Source organism: Puccinia triticina, chromosome 17A (assembly GCF_026914185.1).
Source record: "Puccinia triticina chromosome 17A, complete sequence".
NCBI lineage: Eukaryota > Fungi > Basidiomycota > Pucciniomycetes > Pucciniales > Pucciniaceae > Puccinia > Puccinia triticina.
The window spans coordinates 637,240-658,055 of record NC_070574.1 but is presented as its reverse complement, the minus strand read 5'-3'; the positions used below and the strand labels follow the sequence as shown (position 1 = coordinate 658,055).

General features: G+C 47.9%; 3 protein-coding genes across 3 annotated transcripts; 1 reads left to right on the top strand and 2 right to left on the bottom strand.

The window, feature by feature from the left end:
- Positions 1–109: 109 nt before the first annotated feature.
- PtA15_17A55 (uncharacterized protein) lies at positions 110–1,867 on the top strand (the record flags this gene model as incomplete). Its single annotated transcript, XM_053164558.1, has 1 exon — positions 110–1,867. One exon carries the CDS (start codon positions 110–112, stop codon positions 1,865–1,867), a length of 1,758 nt encoding a protein of 585 aa, XP_053028129.1.
- Positions 1,868–2,980: 1,113 nt separating this feature from the next.
- Positions 2,981–5,239, bottom strand: PtA15_17A54 (uncharacterized protein; the record flags this gene model as incomplete). The annotated part of the gene is made up of 4 exons (XM_053164557.1): positions 2,981–3,178; positions 3,263–4,485; positions 4,677–4,998; positions 5,060–5,239. 4 exons carry the CDS (start codon positions 5,237–5,239, stop codon positions 2,981–2,983), a joined length of 1,923 nt encoding a protein of 640 aa, XP_053028128.1.
- A 749-nt stretch (positions 5,240–5,988) lies between these two features.
- On the bottom strand, positions 5,989–8,198 carry PtA15_17A53 (uncharacterized protein; the record flags this gene model as incomplete). Its single annotated transcript, XM_053164556.1, has 9 exons — positions 5,989–6,156; positions 6,228–6,730; positions 6,808–6,928; positions 7,007–7,132; positions 7,195–7,434; positions 7,522–7,620; positions 7,691–7,754; positions 7,827–8,005; positions 8,082–8,198. 9 exons carry the CDS (start codon positions 8,196–8,198, stop codon positions 5,989–5,991), a joined length of 1,617 nt encoding a protein of 538 aa, XP_053028127.1.
- Between the last annotated feature and the right edge of the window lie 12,618 nt (positions 8,199–20,816).

Below are 20,816 nucleotides of genomic sequence, written 5' to 3'. Positions count from 1 at the left end.
CTCGAGCGCTGCAACTGACTCTCTTCGCAAATCCTGACAAATGTCTGCCATATTAGATTATTTCACTCGGACCAGCTCATAAATTTCCAGAGCTTCGTTATATTTAGCCATGGAGCTATACCTTAGGCAACTTCCCATGCTTGATCGCAGCAAGTCAGACTTGCTCACCTTCCCCCTTCCGCCGACCAAGGACGCACAGAACTCGTCGGGTCGGAGTGATGTCGAAAGTCGAAAGACCAGAATACCTAGGCGGTCAGCGGCGACACCCAAGAAGCTCAAGTCGATGGACAACAACCTAGCTGCTGCCCTTCGTGAACCCGTACATCGAGGCCCAACCGACGAAAATGTGTTTCCCCTCGCGTCCACGAACTCGTCGTCCGGGTCACAGGGCAAGGGATTGCTCAGGCTGCCAGGGCTTCAGCATGATCCAGCGGGTGATGCGCAACCCAAACGTTGCACGATCCACTCTGATGCTCCGATTGATCTAGACTCGCAGACCCAGCCCATCAAAGTCGCCAAGTCTAAGTGTGCAAGATACCCGATAACTTACAAGCTGAAAACAACCAGCCAGCAAAGACAGATTCTCGCAGCCCAGGCCAATGGCGCGGCCCCTGTATTGCGGGTCCAAAGCTTCTACGACGAGTCGCATTGTAGTGGGGAACCGGCACGGCCGGCCAACAATTCCTCGCCAGACCTCCGCGGCCTCACTACTCCATCGCCAACGGGCCAATCCTATCTATCGCCTCTCAAGCAGGGACTGTCTTCCCACTGGTCCATCTCCACCCGCCAAAGTCAAACCGACGAGACCGTGCACAGCCTGATCCCCCCACCAAGATCTGCCTCGATACGTTACACTGCACAAAGAGCACGCTCACCGGCTCGGTCGAGCCTTAAGCCGGAAGACACTGGCGGCGCCAGAGTCGCAGAAGATTGCGACAATTCTGAACCCGCTAGTGGCGCAGCTGTCGCAGAAAATCACGAGGACGCGGAACTCGAACTAATACAAACCGTGCAGTTGAACCTGGACGCTCGATCCGATCACACCACGATTTCGCAAAAATCGAGCATCATCCATCGGCCGCGTCCGCTGGGCCGTGGCCGAGGCCAGAGCTTCTCAACCCCTTATGCCGAGTTTGATAAGCTGATGACGCTCAAAGCCAGCGGCCTCGGAAGTTCGATTACGCCTGGTCGAAACAACAGCGTGGGCACACCCTCGGTTGCCACTTCGCAGCAATCATCGAGCTTCAGGAGCCTCGCGTCCAGTTCATCGACCCTGAGTGACGATGATCTGCGGCAAAATATCCGCTCTTCCCGCTCGTTTGTCAGTGACGGCGCCAGCGATCGTCTTTGCGACCTGGCCCCCAAAAGCTCTTTCCCCCGGCTGGCTCAGGCTCAGAGGTTTAGCATAGCGTCCCGTCGGAGCTTCTTTTCGTCTCTCGCCAGGCTCGATTCGGCCGACAACGCCTTGAACCTCGATCTCCATCTCCCGGCCGATCCTCGCAACGACAAACTGGGTCGTGAAAGTGAAGCCCAGAGGAACAATAACAACAATAAACATCCACGAGGCCACCGGCTGAAGAAAAAGACGAGCAGCTTCAAATCCCACAAATCCAATAGCACCCTTCGCCAAGAAAACCGTAACAATAAGGCCCCCTTGCCCACCATCCCCGACTCTTTCCTCCAACTATCTCCAAAACTACCTGACCCTGCCCCTCGCGGAGCCTTCCTCCCCACATCTTGCTACCACCGACTGCGACAGATCGCCAGCTTGCGGAGCGACCGGGACAGATTCAACGACCATCGTCAACCGCAAACAAAAACTCGCAGGAAGCTGTTCCCATGTCTTGACCCCCGCAACTTCTTCTGAAGTTGTCTCTCCCACACCTCCGCTCAGGTGGTCCACTGACTCGGTAAGCTACTTGCCTGTCTCTCGTTTGTACTCCAGTTTTACTAAATCATTTGTTGTTGCATTCTTTCATCAAAGCAGGACCAATCCTGAGAACGGCTTTATCAATCTGCGTTATACTTCGAGCGTGTTATCGCTCGTTCTCCGAGATAACATGATCGTCTTGTGTTCTTCTGGTTAATCCTTCCAATCCATCTTATTTATTTATACCTATATATATAGCTTTGATTCATTCATTCATTTTGTGGCAATCCTCCCGGACTTTATTTTGGTAATTCTTGTTTCCTACAGCAATCCTCCTTACATTCTTGTTTGTTTCACTCTGTTGTAATTTTTGGGCTACTGCTTCATAACAGAATAATTGTTTGTTATCCTCCAACAGCTTTGGTAGTGTTCTACTTTTGGCACACTTGATTGAGGTAGCATCTTCTGGGGGGGCAAGCAATTCATTCTCCACATCAATTCAGCCTTGAATCATTAAGGCCGTGAGCAAAATTAAATGTGTGTTTCCAATTCCAGTTCCCATGTTACATAATTTATATCTCATTAAGGGTGTTCAAAGTTGAAATCATAAAATTTTCAATGCATAAAATCATAAAATTATAAAACTTTCAAGTGATGATTACATATGTACCAATCTAGACATGTTGCTCTAATTTGAGTGCTTGGGTGCAACATATTTTTTCAGCTTAGAATTTTATGATTTTATGCAAGTCAACTTTGAACACCCTAATTGTATGACAATGAAATGTTTTTGACATTCAGGGCGTTCTGCAATCCACCCCATTGTATAGAGCAAAACGGGATTCACAACTCGGATCTGGACTGATAGAATCAAGCCCACTTTCTGGGGCAATTTTAGAGTCCACTTCATGAAGAAAGAATATCAGGCTTCATTTGTGATCGAAGGATTATCTATGTGATACTGAATGGGCAATCGATGTATATTTCTCAACAGACAGTTGTTCATCTTCTTCCACAACATCATTATGAAACCACTCATGCACAGCCAATATTTGATCTTGAATGCCAAGTTCTACATACTAGCGTGCCATTACAGCATGGGGGGAAGGGTCAAATCTGATTGAGCAAATCAACACACAACTCGAGCGAGACGGTCACGGAAAACAGCAGTCCCGCCAGCCGTCTGTCAGTCTTGATTGCCGGCGCCGACGCGTCCTGGCCTCCCGTGCGGTCCGCCATCCAGCCGTGGACGGGCGAGATGAGCAGCTGCTTGATGCGTGCATTGAGCTCCCCTGTCCTGATCCCCGTCTAAACACACACATCCGCAAAGACACTATGAGATCCCCCCTTTTTTATGCGTGGAGAAGGGAAGGGAATGGGTTTGGTGCGTACAAGGTTGTGGGTGTCGGTCTTGAGGAGGAGATAGACCAGATTGAGGCGCTCGACGACGTACTTCAACAGTTCGTCGACGGTGCTCCAATCGTCCTCGTTACCGGAGAGCAGCGCCTGATCGACGTGGTTGAGATCGAAGGGCGTGGAGTGGATAAGGCTGAGGATGAGCGGAGGGAGGATGGAGGCGATAGGCTCGCGCTTGCGATCGCGTTCTCCGGGGTCCAAAAGGCCGGCTCGGGCGAGATGGGCGAGGGTCTCTCTGAGCAGACTGACGAGCGCGCTTTTGATGTTAGGCTGGCTGGGGTGTCGGCCGATGAGGGCGGCAAGGAACTCGAGCCGGGTGGGCGGCGGGTCGAGGTCGTGGACCATGTACGCCAGAGATCTGAAGATCAGCAGCCGGTTCGAGCCCGTCGCGTCGCTCGAGGCAAGGCCTATCAGCTTGCTCCCCAGCTCTTCGCTCAGTCGCAGCCCTTCTGACCGCTCAGACAAGAGCAGGAACAGACCGGCCTCTACGAACGAGGGCGCTATCAGACCTTCTACTTCTTCCTTGTTTGTTTGTGTCGGTTCCTTGTCAGCTCCAATCTTGCTGAATCTATCGAATGCTTGGATCACCAATGCGCCTTGTCGTGTTAGTCGGACGAGCTGATGTCCACTTAATGTACCATAACCTAGTTCATCCAAAGAAGCCAGCAGGTGATTATCCTCCGAACCAGCGACCAGAGGACCACTAATCTGGATGATCTTCTCTTTAATCTGACGAGGGGCGAGAGCACCCAAGATCGGTGCGATAATCGCTTGGATCACTTGGACCGGATCGGTTTCGGCGGAGAAGAGGTGTCCGACGCGGCTGTCCTTGGGGGCGGATTCGGCTCGTAGCAGGCGAGAGAAGCTGGCGCGCCACTTAGGATCACGGTGACAGAGGAAGGCCTTTCCGAGCGGGAATTCGTTGGAGGGGGATGCGAAAATGAGGGCGGCTGAGGAGGCCAGAAGGAGGATCGCTTTGGACTCCAGATCGGCATGCAGAGCCACCGCCTTCTGGCACACATCCACAATCTCTTGGTATGTCTTCACGCTTCGCCCGACGCCTTCGTCATCGTCATCTTCTTGTTGTTGCTGTGATTCTCCTCTCCCCCCACAGCGATCGAGAAGGCCAAGAAGACACTGACAAAACGGATCATAAAATGCGCGCGGGTTGCGCGATTTCGTCAGGATCTTCAGAATCACTGGATGCCACTAGACGCAAGATAGGTCGAGAGGCGCAAGAGTTGGTGGGTTGTACGCGCGCGCGATTAGATGGTGATGTGCAATAAGGGTGTGTTATTGATGGTTGATGAGAAACGGTGTTACTTAAGCGTTCTCTGAGCCATCAGGCGTGTATCTGTTTCAGATGATGGGGAGAGGGATTGCTGCTGACCTGTGGAGAGTGGGGAGAGGATGAATCTGAGGAAGGTGCCATCATCCAAGTTCCTTGGTGGGTTCGGGAGGCTGTCATGAACATGATGATCCTCGGACGGAGATGGCGGAGCAAGATCGAGGGGGGATTCTGTCAAGAATTGGAGGATGGTTGTGGTTAAGGCCATGAAGACTTCTTTCGGGCTGCCATGTCGAACCAAGCTGTTTAGGATCGTTGCGTCTGGTGAGGCCAGTCGAGTCGCGCTGGGGGGCAGACTTTGTGCTGTTTTCTTCGACCCAACACGATGGAGTATGATCGAGGGAAGGTCCAAGGATAGTTCATCCTAGATAGGAATAATCTCAGGTCCCATTCATGGAGTTGCCAGGCCAAGGAAATGTGCTTACGAGGAATGTCAGCCGGTCTTCTGGTAGGATGCCCCCCTCCTCCTCAGTCTTCAGCCAGCTTGCCAGTTGTTGCAGCACGTCTTGCTTTCTCTGCTCGGATATCTCGGGGTCGTTTAAGTGGGATATCAGCGATGGCCCGTCGGGAACTGAGTCGGGCGTGATGGGTAGATCGATCGTCATTACTGTAAGCTTGTCCGGAGGGGAAACTTTGAAAGTTGCCAAAAAACAAATCATGGGCCGTCCGAGCTGTGAAACCCCCCATCATCCCCATGACATCCCCTGTGTTGTCTCTGTGACACTCCTTCCCCCCCGCCGCTGAAGCACATCTGCACCAAACAATCCAACAAGTTGACAAGGAATCAAGTTTATTCACCGGTTGAGATCATGGGTTTGAGCGTAGATTAAAATCAGACTACGCGGGAATGATGTACAGTCATCAAGCAGAATCCAGACACCCAACAGTTCAGGTATGTACATATATTAGCACTGTTCACGTAAGAAATCTATGACCATGTGAGAGATATACATCAGCATACTTTCCCAGCCAAATTGGCTGGCACAATGGGATAAACTTTATTTCAATCTTGCTGATGTTTAGCTTACGTGAACAGTGCTATTTCTTTGGAAGACGTTTGACAATCAATGTCAATCAGTCAATCAACTGGGTGCAATACTAAACCAGACTTTGCACAAACCCTCGTCCTCAAAATTTGGAATCAACTCGCGGAAGAGAAATCGGGACAATTGATGGGCATGTTGAAGGTTTTGGGAGTCGGGACGATGAGCATGGGACGATGTTCTTGAATCCATGCAAGGTCCATAAGATGCCACCATCCCAAACCCACACAAAAAACGACAGGCATTATGTGCAAAAATACATAGTTTTTTCTTTTCTGTTGAAAAGTCAAGAGAAACAAAGGGTGAAGAAATCATAGCATCTTACTGACGTAAGGGCCGTCAAGTGTGTAGCCCAAACGGCCGTACCAATGGCGCACGCCCACGCCAGAAATCACCGCCAGCTTGACGCTCCCGTGTTCTTCCCTTGCGATCCGTTCGGCTTCTTCCATCAATAAGGTTCCGAAGCCTTGATGTTGGAACTGTTTATTCCAAGAACAGAGAACATGAGGATAAGACATTTGTTGATGAGGAGTATTTGGGGTTTACTGACTTTGGTGGGGTCATGACTGTGGAGGGGGATCGCGGTGCCATAGACGTGCAGTTCACGGACGATAGAGGTAGGCCCATCGTCCAGTAATTCCTTGCGAAAGGTACCTTCGGGGGAGCATTTGCGGAGCCTGAGAAGGCCGATGAGGATGTCCTTTTGGGGGTCCTCGTAGGAGAGGAAAGTTTCCCAGCCGCCGTTAGCGACGTAGTCTCTGCGGACGAGCTCGACCTGCTCGGGGCGGACTTTGAAGTGGATCTCGTGGATCCCGACCTCGCGATGACGGATGTCGCGACAGACGGCGCCGAAGTCTTTGAGCCGCTGTAGCGCCAGTTCGCGCAGGTTGCCGTTCTCGACGCCCGAGGACACCAAGGGCATCGGGATGTCCCGCTGCACACGGTACACCCGCGTCCACGGCGGGATCAGAGCCAGGATCCGCGCCACAATGTCCACCAATGCGTTCGGCGTGTAGTTTTTGTATCGCCCCGTCCGCCACAGCTCATACACACCTAGTTTGGTCACAATATATCTATCCGTCGGCGCTTAAGCACGGCGGGCTTGCGGCGACTAATCAGACTTTGCTCACCTGTCCCTCGGATCACTAGGAGCGGATAGATCTTCAGCCCATCGGACCGGAACGCAGGGTTCTCGAAGTATTCCTTGAACTGTTCCAGGTCCCGCTCGACACCCACATTCGGTAAATCGGGCTGGATTGATCACCGCGCGACGTACGTCGGTATTGGTGGGGGGCAGGATAATAGGTACAGTCGAGGGGAGAAACGAACCATCATGTGTGAAACGACCTTGAACCCTGCATCTTTGGCTTTCTGGAACGATTCACATGTCGCCCGGACGGTATGACCACGATTGGTATCTCTGGCCACGTCTTCATAGACCGATTGGACGCCGATCTAAGCCGGACGAGTGGGTTAGAAAGGATAAAAATTCGTTGATGGGAGAGGGGGGGACTGACTTCGAGACGGGTGCAACCGTACCTCAACATGCTCGACAGATGAGGCTCGAGACAGTAGTCCGGCCGTGTCTCGATCGTGATCCCGATGCACTTTGTCCGCGCCAGCGCGCTGTACACCACCGCCGAATCAAGATCCGTGCCTGTATATCCCGACAACGAGTTGTGGAGCTGGGCGATAAACGTGTCACGGTAGCTCGCCGGCAAGGACATAAATGTTCCGCCCATCACGATGAATTCTACCTTTGATTTTTCCCACACATACACTCATCAATTTTCGTGTTCTTCTTTTTTTGGCTGTAGAACTGGCGTATATGGAGATATGTATACCTTGTCCACGGAGTGTCCCAACTGACGCAGCTGCTCGACCCTTCCCTGACTCTGTTCGTAAGGGTCGTATCTGGCGCGAATGGCACGCATGCTAGTCGGCTGGAATAGGAAATCGTTTTGGCGGATCAGATTTAAGCCAGCTGAAGATGATGTGAGAAGACATACATACTTCGTATCCAGTATAGCTTTGCGTGGAATATTCGAAATCCGAGTCGGGTCCTCCAGGACAGTATCTGAGAAGGAAGTCATCTATCAGGACGAGGCACCGGGTTTTTTTAAAAGGGTGTGCGGTTTGGAGTACTGACACACAAATGTTTCCGGTCATGGCGATGTGGGGACACCGGTGGGGCTTGCTCATGACGGCGACGACGGCGATTCCGGAGGCGGTCCTGATCGGTTTAGCGCGCAGCTTGGGCAGCAGGATGGGCTTGAGGTCGGGGGGCACAGCGGCGATGATGTCTACCAATCTGGGCAGTTGGGCGCACTACTCCGGTCTCTTAATTTCAGCATCCTGTGTGTGGTCTGCGGCTGGGTGGGAGGACGGAGAGGATCGGCTTTACTTTGTTCCGCTTGGAGACCCGCTGCCGGACCGCGTTGAGGTTCACATCCTTGCCCGCTTGGTGGGCGTCGACTAGCTCGGTGATTATATCGGCGCAGGTCTTGATGAGTACCGACATCTTTGCGAAGAAAGTGGTTGGCTCAGCTGGTCGGTTTCAGGGTCCTTGGATGTATGCACTCGGCAGGGGTTCACAGGGATTTCACAGCTTACAGCCATTCTCGAAAAGCTTGCGGGTTCGAGGCCAAAAAAAGATTTTTTTTAGGGGGTTAATTAATCGACTCCCCTAAATTCGAGTTCCGACTCCCAAATGTCGCGGACGTCCGGGAGACCGCCGCAAGACGTCCCCTGCGGGTCAACCAGACCTCAATTTGACCCGCCCGACTTTTAGGAGTCGGAACTCGAATTCCTCCCGAAAGTTTGGGAGTCAGAAATTTAATTCCAAAATATTCCCATCAAATCAAATAAATTCAATAAATCCTCAATGGGGCATCCAAATGCCCCCAAAATTTGACAGCCATCTGGGGAAACACCTTTGAGCATATTGTGAGCTTCACGGCGGGATTACACATCAGCAACACCTCATATGAGTGTGGGGTGGATTTCGCGGATTTCCTACTAAGGCAAACCACCAAATCCTGAGCTACGGTGCTCCAGAAGCCTGCAGATTTTTTTCTGCCACATAAATACACTCTCTAGAGCATATGTTAAGCTTCACGGCATTAGCACACCTCAGGGAGAGCCTGTGTAGCCAGGGGCGGATTTGGCGGATTTCCTACTACCGCAATGCGCCATATCCTGAGATATGGTGATCCAAATGCCCCCAGAATATTTCTGACACATAAAAACACTCTCTAGAACATATTTTGAGATTTACAGGTGTATTACACATCAGGGAAATCCCGTGTAGCCGGGGGCAGATTTGGCGGATTTCCTACTACCGCAATGCGCCATATCCTGAGATATGGTGATCCAAATGCCCCCAAAATTTTTCTGCCACATAAATAAACTCTCTAGAGCATTTGGTGAGCCTCACGGCATTAGCACACCTCAGGGAGACTCTGTTCCGCGGGGGGGGGGGGTGGATTTGGCAAATTTCCTACGACTTATCCTCACTTGAACCCTCTATATCTTCTGATCAAGAAGAGATAAAAAAATTCGGAGGGTGCTCAAAGGATTCCCTGCCCTCTTATCTACAATTACCGACACAGAACGCAAAAAAATTCCTAACGGCGTAGGACAGCGCAGAGGAAGAAAACTACGCCAATTGCCTTAGTGGGAAATCCGCCTAATCCGCCCCCGGCTACACAGGATTTCCCTGATGTGTAATACACCTGTAAATCTCAAAATATGTTCTAGAGAGTGTGTTTATGTGTCAGAAATATTCTGGGGGCATTTGGATCACCATATCTCAGGATATGGCGCATTGCGGTAGTAGGAAATCCGCCAAATCCGCCCCCGGCTACACAGGCTCTCCCTGAGGTTTGCTAATGCCGTGAAGCTTAACATATGCTCTAGAGAGTGTATTTATGTTGCAGAAAAAAATCTGCAGGCTTCTGGAGCACCGTAGCTCAGGATTTGGTGGTTTGCCTTAGTAGGAAATCCGCGAAATCCACCCCACACTCATATGAGGTGTTGCTGATGTGTAATCCCGCCGTGAAGCTCACAATATGCTCAAAGGTGTTTCCCCAGATGGCTGTCAAATTTTGGGGGCATTTGGATGCCCCATTGAGGATTTATTGAATTTATTTGATTTGATGGGAATATTTTGGAATTAAATTTCCGACTCCCAAACTTTTGGGAGGAATTCGAGTTCCGACTCCCAAAAGTCGGCCGGGTCAAATTGAGGTCTGGTTGACCCGCAGGGGACGTCTTGCGGCGGTCTCCCGGACGTCCGCGACATTTGGGAGTCGGAACTCGAATTTATGGGAGTCGATTAATTAACCCCCTTTTTTTATTTCAGCCACAGGCCTGTACAGCGTCACTGTACAGGCAGTCGAGACCCCTTGCCGCGCTGGCCACGGTGTGAGGTCTACCCTACTACTCAGTTCGCTATGTGGCTATGAAACTTATCCGAGAGGATAGTTCGCCGTATGCTTGAGTAATAGATTAGAAATCAACAATGATTATGATAATTATTTATAAGCTTTCCGAGAAACAATATTTACTTGGAACAATAAAGATAAGTAAGGTTATGTATAGAGTGACAAAGAATATCTCGATGGGAGAAAGAGGAAAGAAAAAGAACCGAACAAGATACAAGGGTGAGTAGATAACCAAACTTTCGGGGAAAATCCCAATGACGTCTCAACAAAAACAACAACAAGGAAAGCGTCATGCACGACAAAACACGTGAAATAACAACGTTAGTCCCCAGGTGACGCGAATCCTGATTGATCCTAAATGATCATTAGTAATCATAATTAAAGATCAATAAAAGATTACATCATAACGAATCCAAGTTGTTACAAAATGAGATCAGGCTACTACACCAAACAGTATCACGCGTCCTTACGCGTTGTCTTCTTCTTATTCTTCTTATCCCGAGCATCCGCCATACGTTTAAAATCATCTATAAATTTATTAGCCGAGACCGGTATATGATTCTGCGACACCCATAAAGATGGCCTTGCGGTACCCGTTTGGAGGTACCCGGCACCAGTTGGGGGGTACCTCCTGGCTTGTGATGGTACCCGCCGGCTGGTGCCCGGTGCGGTACCTGGTGCCTGCTTCTGGGCAAAATTTGACCCGATACCTGGGTACCTCTCCGGGTACCGCTCAGAAACCCCCCAGACCCGAACCCCCCTATAGGGGGGCTGGCTCTCACCCACATGATATGATATCGGTTGAACAAATCTGATTGATCATATCCTCATATCCCTCCCCCCAACCCACTTACAATGTCATTGGCCCGCACGCGAAAAAAGAGAAACACCCGAACCAATCATACATCCACTCCACCGTCCTCTCAGCCTCAACACAACGAGCGTCCAGAGGAAAACGCCAGTGATAAGGACGATCCTACTCCGAACAGCAAGCAACCTGCTTTGACACCTGCATCAACACCCCTCGTACCATTGACTGAGGAGGAGGAGTTAAGTAAGTTCTTCATCTGTGTTTTTTGGCATTCATAACATCTGTTGATTTTCTTCTCACTTTTAGAACGTGCTTGTAAAGTTGCCTCAAATGGAATGAGTACTAGCTACAAGAGTTACAGAGTACCAGAGCTCTCCGATCAAAAGGACAAGTTTGGCCAAGCCATGATTGCCTACCGTTGCAAGAGGTAAGCTCATTATCTCCTTCCAGCCAAGGAACCAGGATTTTCTGACACATGTTTTCAGGTGCAACATCAAGATCAACCGTCCAATGGCCGACTCCTCTTGCAGTAACCTCACCAAGCACGCGGCAATCTGCCTCCGCAAACAACAAGAATCTGAAAGCAACCCCTCTCTGGGTGCGCTCGGGATTACTGGTACTGGTGACATTAATCCGAAAGAGGTGAGCCCCCTGTGACTTGAACAAAGTCTGAAAATACTCTCACTGACTCTCAATTGCATGCTTTCAGGTTCCACAGCTATGTGCTATATGGTGTGCAGAAGCTGCACGACCATTCTTGGCCTTGGTTGATCCAAGCCATCAGGCTCTTCTGCACCCCACCGTTCACAAGAATTTACCAACAAGAAAAGCGGTCTCAAGAGATATTCATAAGCTTTACTCGGTGATACAAGAGGACTATTGGTCCACTTTGCAGGTGAGTGCCACTTTCTTTCTTTTTCAGATTGATGCATTCCTGATGGTTCTCTCTCATCAGGCACACGAAGGCGCTCTATACTTAGGTGTCAATGCTTGGCAGTCGCCAAACGGCTTTGATATTTTGGGAGTTGTGGTCTACAGATTAGCGGAGGACAACACTGGCAAAATGGAGCTAGAAGCAATGCTGTTAGATTTTGTTCGGCTTACTAAGTCACACACGGGTGAGTACCTTGCGGAGAGGGTCCGATTTGTTGTTGAGAAATTTGGGATTGAAAATAAAGTAAGTCTTACTTGATTACATCAATATCATTTCATTTTCATTTTTTTTTGGTGGCAGGTACCGCTGGTACCCGCCTGCTGGGGCCTGCTGGGGCCTGGTGCGGTACCTGGTGCGGACATTTGGCTAAAATTTGGCCTGGTACCCGGGTCCCACGGGGCCATCTTTAGACACCCACGTTTCTTCACCGGGCGTAGAGTTCAACCAGGAGATCAAGTAGTCAAGCTTACCTTTCTTTACGCTCCTTTCATCTAAAATAGCCCTGACCTTTGTCCAGTCCACCACTTGACTGTTGCTGTAATATTTATCTTTTAATCCCAACAGAGAGTTGCGTCCCAAGACCAAAACCGGACTCACATAACGTGTCAAAAACAAAACATTAAAAACTGGATGTAACTTAGGGTAATCAGCCGCTAAATCCAACTCAACCGCATTTGTACCAACCATCCTCTTTACCTTAAAAGGCCCGATATACCGGTAATCCAATTTAGAATTAACCCTTCGCGATTGAATAAACTTTTGAAGAAGCAAGACATCATCTCCTTCTTGATAAACTGGGGAATGACGCTTACCTTTATTGTAATATTCAGCTTGTTTAATGCGCGCTTGTCGCAAACATTCCATTGCAGTTTCCTGAGTCACCTGTAAATCTGTTAAAAATTCATCCAAACCCTTACGGCCCGAGTTTTGCGTCAAAGTATTAAAGCGAGGATGGAAACCATAAGTAAAGAAGAAAGGAGAAATCTTCAAACTTGCCGAATCAGAGTTGTTAATAGAAAACTCCGCCATTTCCAAACACCTATCCCAGTTATCCTGATAATACGAGCAGAAATGCCGAAGATAGTCTTCGACTACTTGGTTCATACGCTCCGTTTGACCGTCTGTCTGCGGGTGATATGCCGTAGATAAAGCAGATCTAATGCTCAACGACTTCATCAATGCCCTCCAAAAGTTACTCACAAAGGTGCTACCTCTGTTGGATACAATCTTATCCGGCAGACCATGCAAGCGGAAAATGTGCTTTTGAAAAAGTAAAGCCAAAACTGTGGAGGAAGACGCCTCTTTGAACGGGATAAAGTGCGTAAGTTTACTCAATAAATCAATAACCACAAGAATAGAATCAAACCCGCCCAATAAGGGCAGCTTAAAAATCATGTCCATACCAATAACACTCCAGGGCTTGGGTTCTGCAACGATTGAGACAAGCCGTCCATCAGGAGAACAACGCCTAGCCTTAACCCGCCGGCAAGAGTCACAGATATTTACATACTTGATCACCGCCGCCCTGACACCAGGCCAAGAAAACATCCGTGTCAACCCTGCTAGAGTTCTTGCTATTCCCAGGTGACCCGCCGCCGGCGCATCATGATACATGATCAAAAGCCTTGTCCGCAAGGATGAAGGCACTAAGACTCTATTCTGATACCAATAAACATTATCAGCGAAGTGAACCCCCTTACCCGTCTTATCACAAGGCAAATAGTTATCAGCAAAATAAGTCAACAAATCAGCGGTCGGCCGCTGGAAAAATAAATCATGAGAAGACAGAGGAGACGTGATAACATCACCAACTATCTCCCCACAGTCCACCATTCGCCGTGCAATGAGATCAGCATCGCAGACTAAAGCCTTTCCATCGTAGTAGTCATCTCGCCTGCTTGGGCCATCCGCCGGATTACGCGAACCTGCTATATGATAGATTAACATATTAAAATTGTCTAAAAACAATGCCCATCGCGCCTGCTTCGGAGACAAATATTTAGCGGTTTTGAAATACAAAAGGTTAGAATGATCAGAAAACATCATGACTGGGTTTACCGTGCCCATCAACCACGCGCGCCATTCCTCACAGGCCGAAACTATAGCCAACAACTCCAAATCAAATACCTTCCAAGAACGCTCCCGGTTGGAAAGCTTCCGCGAAAAATAGCTAACCGCCAAATAATTGCCATTAGCATTCGGCTGACTCAAAACCGCCGCAATGGCATAACCCAAACTGTCCACATGAACGACCCTATCCTTTTCGAAATCAAAATGTAACAGTAAAGGTTCATTGATGAACAATTCCTTCAGAGCCCCAAAGGCAGTCTTTGCTTCATCTGACCTAAGAAGAGTGGAATCACTATACTTTTCTTGCGTCAGAGTAGTTAAAGGTCCCGCAACGGAAGAGAAGCGAGGAATGAACCGCCTATAAAAATTAGTGAAACCCAGAAATTTACAAAGACCTCAGACCGTAATTGGCAAAGGCCAGTCCTCAATGGTCTTCAACTTGCTCTTATTCATTTTCAAACCCTTGTCTGTGATATCAAAACCCAGGAAAGTAACCATAGAACAAAAGAACTCACACTTCTTCAAAGAAGCCTTCAACGAATACTCCCGCAACTTCAGTAAAATGTTCTGTCAATCTGTAAGATGCTGCTCTCTTGTCTTAGAAAAAATCAAAATATCATCAATGTACACAAAACAGCAGACATCTAGAAACTCTCGCAAAACGTGCTGTATAAAACGTTGAAAGGTTGCCGGCGCATTAGCCAAGCCGAAAGGCCTTACCTGATACTCATACAACCCCCAAGGGGTCCGGAACGCTGTTTTCCATTTGTGTCCTTCCGCCACACGCAAAAGACTAAATGCTGCTTTCAAGTCAATCTTTGAAAGAAACTTGCTTCCCTGTAAGTTGTTCAACAAATGGGCTATGACAGGAAGAGGATAGGAGTCGCAAACAGTCATACTATTTAATATCCTATAATCAACACAAGGCCGATTAGCCTTACCCTCCACTTTTTCATAAAAAATTGATGCCGCCGCAGAAGAGGAGGATAACCTAATGAAACCTTTTGCAAGATTGTTGTTAACATAAATTTTCAACTTGTCACGTTCCGCTTTGCTCAGATTATACATTTTACCAAAGGTTGGCACCGCTCCGTCCTTCAGATTTACCTGACAATCAAATTGACCCCAATGGGGCGGCAGGCAAGCTAAGGACTCAGTGACAAACACATCAGAAAACTCATGCGTAAGCGATCTTGCTTCATCACAAGCCATCTCACAAATCTCTTGAACACTGTCATACATTACAATATTGTTGTTAAAGCCCCCTACAAATGAACCCAAATCTTTTAACCACGAACTAACTAAGATAATATCTGTTAGAATTTAGAACTTTCAGGCACGAGAAATAAAAGGGCTATGATGAGTATTGATAAAAACTCAAGAATTGGGGCAGTGAGGATGACTCTCTCACCGGATGCGGCTCAGCGGGGCGCGGAGAAAGAATGAGGAGAACCGATGAGTGTAATTTCTTGTTGTAGGCTGGCTTTAAATAGACTAAAAACAAGCGGCCAACAAGTGGTTGGAAAACAATAGAATAATGAAAAACTTTTGATCAAGACAAGTTTCATCTATACTATCTCTGAGACTATGCGTGATAACAAGTATGACAAAATATTATCTACTACTCACGGTTCAATGACTACATGGTGTAATAAAATCTGTCCTAACAAGGATACTGGCAATGCTTTTGAGAATGACATGAAACATTGTTTTAGAGGTGTAAGTAAGAGGAAATGGCAAAATTCCAACAATATCTGCCGAAGCTAATGTTGTTAAGTGTAGAGTTACATGCGAACAAAGAAAACAACCGCAAACTATGGGAATTAAAATACTCCCTTTTGTATAAGAGTCAATCACACCCGACTTCGCCATAGAACCATCGAAGGATTTACATTGAAGGCCCACTTTCATCGGGAATATATCTAATTTAACCTTTCGAGCAAAGTTTATATCAATGAAGGATGCAGATGCGCCAGAATTGACCAAGACATAAGCGTCAGTTTTACAGTTATTATTTATTAGCAAACTACCGTTAAAGAAAGGTCGATTGTCCGGACGAATAGATTTATTAACAAAATGGCTTTGCTTACTATCACTGGCGCTCATCTTCTCCGCCATGCAGGAGTTGAAGAAGATTTCACCCGCCATCATTTCCCCTACAGCCTCCGTAGAAATGACATCCGCCAAAAAAGCCGGCTGGTCCTCCTGCTCATGAGACTGAGATGCACGCTTTTTAAAAGGTAACCCTTTGACCTCGGCAAGGGATTGACGCTTCTTCCCCTTGTCAGGTTGCTCAACCGGCGATTCGGAGTCGCTACTGTTGTGCTGAGGCCGGGATCTGTTCGCCATAGTCCCCGTTGACCGTTTCGGCATATTCTCCGGAGCCCATTTAGATTTGCTTCGCCTAAACCCCGCCCTTTTCTTTTGTACCGGTCCACCCCACTCCTTCCATAAATGCAACATGTCCGTCAAATTCTTCTTCATGTCGCTTCCCATCGTGCAGCCCCTCTTCTGATAGTGAGCTTCATCGAAAGCTCCCCCACAACAAATGCAAATGTTGCGATCTACACACAATTGACGAAACTCCGCGTAAGAGAAATCCGATTCCTTCATCGCCGAAGAAATCTCATCAACGTCCATCGCATCAGGATTCGATGCCTTTGGAACCGGATGATGAGCTTGCGGAGCCAAAGAATGATGTTGAGTAGACTCATTTGAAGAACGGGATTGATGGGATCTGGGATCAAGAATCTTGCTAACGCCCACCAAATTTCGCGAAACCAAGACCAAAATTTCTTGCTTTGCCGCCAAGTCGATAACATCGTTCCATGGCCCGCGAATAAGCGCCAGCTTGACAAGATTAGGGTCAATAGCCTTGTCGTAGGCCTTGCACTTTGATTGATCATCCAACTGCAAAGGGCAAAGAAGAGCGTTGAAAAGTATGTTGAATTCTTCATTAGTCTTACTTCCTTGACAAGCTGAATTAAACGCAGCCTCAGCTTCTTCAAGCTTGTGGTGATTAGCGAATGTTCGTTCAATAGCATCAATGAAAGAGTCTACGTCTTGAAGCTCGGCAATAATGTTGAGTGTAATTCGCAGACACAGAGCATAGTGCATATGCAATGTGATGTGTACTCGTGGAAGCGCTAGTAAATACGCATCCGTACTTAGCAAACGTTCTTTTTTCCTCGCTTTCTCGGTTTTGCAAAACTCGTCGACTGGTCGCTGGTGGACAACTCTCAAGTACATTCGATCTGGTCACTCGAAAGCCATCGCTTTGAAGAAACAGCTACTCAGTTTCAATGACGTGAAGACCGTTGGTTCAGGAGGAGTAATCATCAAGCTCAAGGAGTCACAGCGTTGGTTTCTGGTTATTTTCTTATACTTAGCTTGTTTTACTCATTTACTAAACTCTTGTGTTTTCATTTAGTTATATTGTTATAGTCTTTGATTGTTCTTTGTGTGTCGTCGGTGGTGTTCAGTTGACTTGTATAGACTACATCTATATTCTGTTAGTTGTTTTCTTTACTGCGTATTTTACTTTTCATCACGTTTTATCGTCTTACTTATTGTTTATTTCATTATCTTTGTTATAGTTTTCTACTACTACTACTGGCCGAAATATAACAACAATTTACAATAAAGAGAGACCTGGCGAAACATCACAAATAACATAGTCCATTTTTGCCGCGGCCTTGAGGGGTGGCAAATGCAGAACCTCCGCATTGTTCGAAAGAAGACCCCGCCACCACGTACAAGACAGAACCTCGCCATCCAAACGGCCGGATCCCAAACAAAAATAACCGGAAATCCACAAGATTTTCTGCTTTTCCGAGTTAAACTGATCTCCTATTCTCTCAAAAGTATTCCTCATGGAGAAACAAAAACTATTAGTTTCTCAAGGGGCACCCGTAAAATAAATGTGCGATTGGTGAGGAGGTTCGATAAAAACTCTTGGCTTATCCAATAACTGAGAATTGACGACCTCCAATCTGCCCACTCTTCCAACCAAAGCATTGTTTGAACCTTCCACTAAGCCTCAAAGATGAGCGATTGCCTCTTGAGAAACTGACTGATTTTTCATTAATTTGTTGTGAAAAACATTTTTAATATTTTTTGCATCAGCTTGTAACAAAGCAATCGCCGACTTGTCTTGACGGGCCTGAGCAGTTAAAAGGGCAATCGATTCCGCTTGTGCTTGAAGTAACGTGGACTGATGAGAATTATCGACTCAAAGATTTGATAACAACGCCGAAACATTATCTTCTTGCTGATCGGTAGAACCGGCTTGTCCAGAAGGGCCTTGCTGTGGAGTTGGTTGAGGCAAAAAAGTAGGGATAGGTCAAGGAGAGAAAGTCATAAAGGAAGGGGAATTGTGATCGATTGGTGAAGGAGAGGTGGTTGCAAAAAATGAAGATTGTCCCGGCGGGGCCAGAACCGGAAGAGTAGAATCTGGTGGTGGAGAAGGAGTATGACGAGGAGAGTTACGAAGAGGTGTCATTGGTGCGATTTCAGAGTTATCCGACATGATTTATGGTCAAAAAAAGTGATGATCGAGATATAACTGTGAGGTCTACCCTACTACTCAGTTCGCTATGTGGCTATGAAACTTATCCAAGAGGATAGTTCGCCGTATGCTTGAGTAATAGATTAGAAATCAACAATGATTATGATAATTATTTATAAGCTTTCCGAGAAACAATGTTTACTCGGAACGATAAAGATAAGTAAGGTTATGTATAGAGTGACAAAGAATATCTCGATGGGAGAAAGAGGAAAGAAAAAGAACCGAACAAGTTACAAGGGTGAGTAGATAACCAAACTTTCGGGGAAAATCCCGATGACGTCTCAACAAAAACAACAACAAGGAAAACGTCATGCACGACAAAAAACGTGAAATAACAATGTTAGTCCCCAGGTGACGCGAATCCTGATTGATCCTAAATGATCATTGGTAATCATAATTAAAGATCAATAAAAGATTACATCATAACAAATCCGAGTCGTTACACACGGGAAGGGGAGGGGCATGCGGCGAAGGCCCCAAGGAGGGTAAAATTGCTCCAGGATTCCAATGGTGCAACCCTCGAGGCCCCAAAGTTAAAAACAAAGAAAGTTGTGATTTTCTTTTGATCACATTACTGTATGCAGCCTGTCATACAGGGGCTATACAGGCGTTGAGGCTGAAAATAGCAGTCCAAAATTTGGGCCTACCCAACCGCAAGCTTTTCAGGGATGGCTGCACATCTAACTTGACACAAGTCCCCCCTGGTGGGAGGCTTGCTGTGGCTGGCCGCGAAGCGGCCCCTCCCGCAGGGAGGGACTTGTGCACAAAGTCAAAATTTTGGCTGAGAAAGAAATCACCAATGGCTGGAGGAAAAATACTTAGCATCACCCAGCCTCCCCCTCAGCTCCTGTGGACCTGCCCCAGAGCCAAATTAACCTTCTCAATCTCAGCTTTCAAATGGCGCTGGTCTCATCTCCCCAATCCTTATCATTTTTGCTGTACTAATGTTTTAAAAATAAAAAAAGACAAAGGAATGTAAACCAAGGAATTACAACCATCATACCTTGTGGATATTGGTATCACAAGCCTGCAGATATCTGAAGATGTCAGGTTGTGGTTCTGCTACTCTTAGCTTTATCATACCTGCTGGTGTCACTCATTCATGACCTGTCATTTACAGGTCTTACCCTCAATTAGGGATCTTCATGTGACACCAGTGGATGTTCTTTCACCCACCTTCAGCCATTCATATCCAAGCGTCCTTAGTACAGTGGTTAGTACACTTGACATGGATATAAGAGACATGGGTTCAACTCCCATAGGACACATAATATTTTATGGAGTTTCACAGGTTATGAGCCCAGCGCTACCGCGTGATACCTAGGATATTATGGAGTCTTGGTATGATAAACCCCTTTCATAGCACGGGGGGCTGTCAGGTTGTGGTTCTGCTACTCTTAGCTTTATCATACCTGCTGGTGTCACTCATTCATGACCTGTCATTTACAGGTCTTACCCTCAATTAGGGATCTTCATGTGACACCAGTGGATGTTCTTTCACCCACCTGCAGCCATTCATATCCAAGCGTCCTTAGTACAGTGCACCACCCGCAAACGGGTGTGGTTTTCTCCGCAGCCACACCCAGTGGTTTTCCCGCGGAACTCGCGCGGCCCCCCGAAAAGTCGTGCGGCCCCCGGACCCCCTAGCTGCATATCATTCAGGGTGCTTGTGGGGCCGACCGGTCATCAAGGCATACACCTCAATGACCGGAGCCGGCCGGTCATTGAGGTGTATAGGTACCTTGATGACCGGAGCCGACCAATCATCGAGGTGTATCTGAACGGTCATCGAGGTATGCGTACACCTCGATGACCGGCAAGCTGGCTGGTCTTTGTGGTACATAGGTCCTTGATGACCGGAGCCGACCAATCACCAAGGCATACACCTCAATGACCGGAGCCAGCCGGACATCTGGATACCACACCTCAATGACCAGAGCCAGCCGGACATCTAGATATCACACCTCAATGACTGGTCAGCTCCGGTAATCGAGGTGTATGCGTTGATGACCTGTCAGCTCCGGTCATCAAGGTATACATACACCGCGATGACTGGCCAGCTGGCTGGCCCTTGAGGTACATAGGTACCTTGATGACTGGAGCCGACCGGTCTTCAACGCATACACCTCGATGTCCGTTCAATTGAGATGGTCATTGAGGTGTGGTATCCAAATGACCGGCCGGCTCCGGTCATCGAGGTCCTTGATCATGACCAGAGCCGACCGGTCATCAAGGCATACACCTCGATGACCGTTCAATTGAGACGGTCATCGAGGTGTGGTATCCAGATGACCGGCCGGCTCCGGTCATTG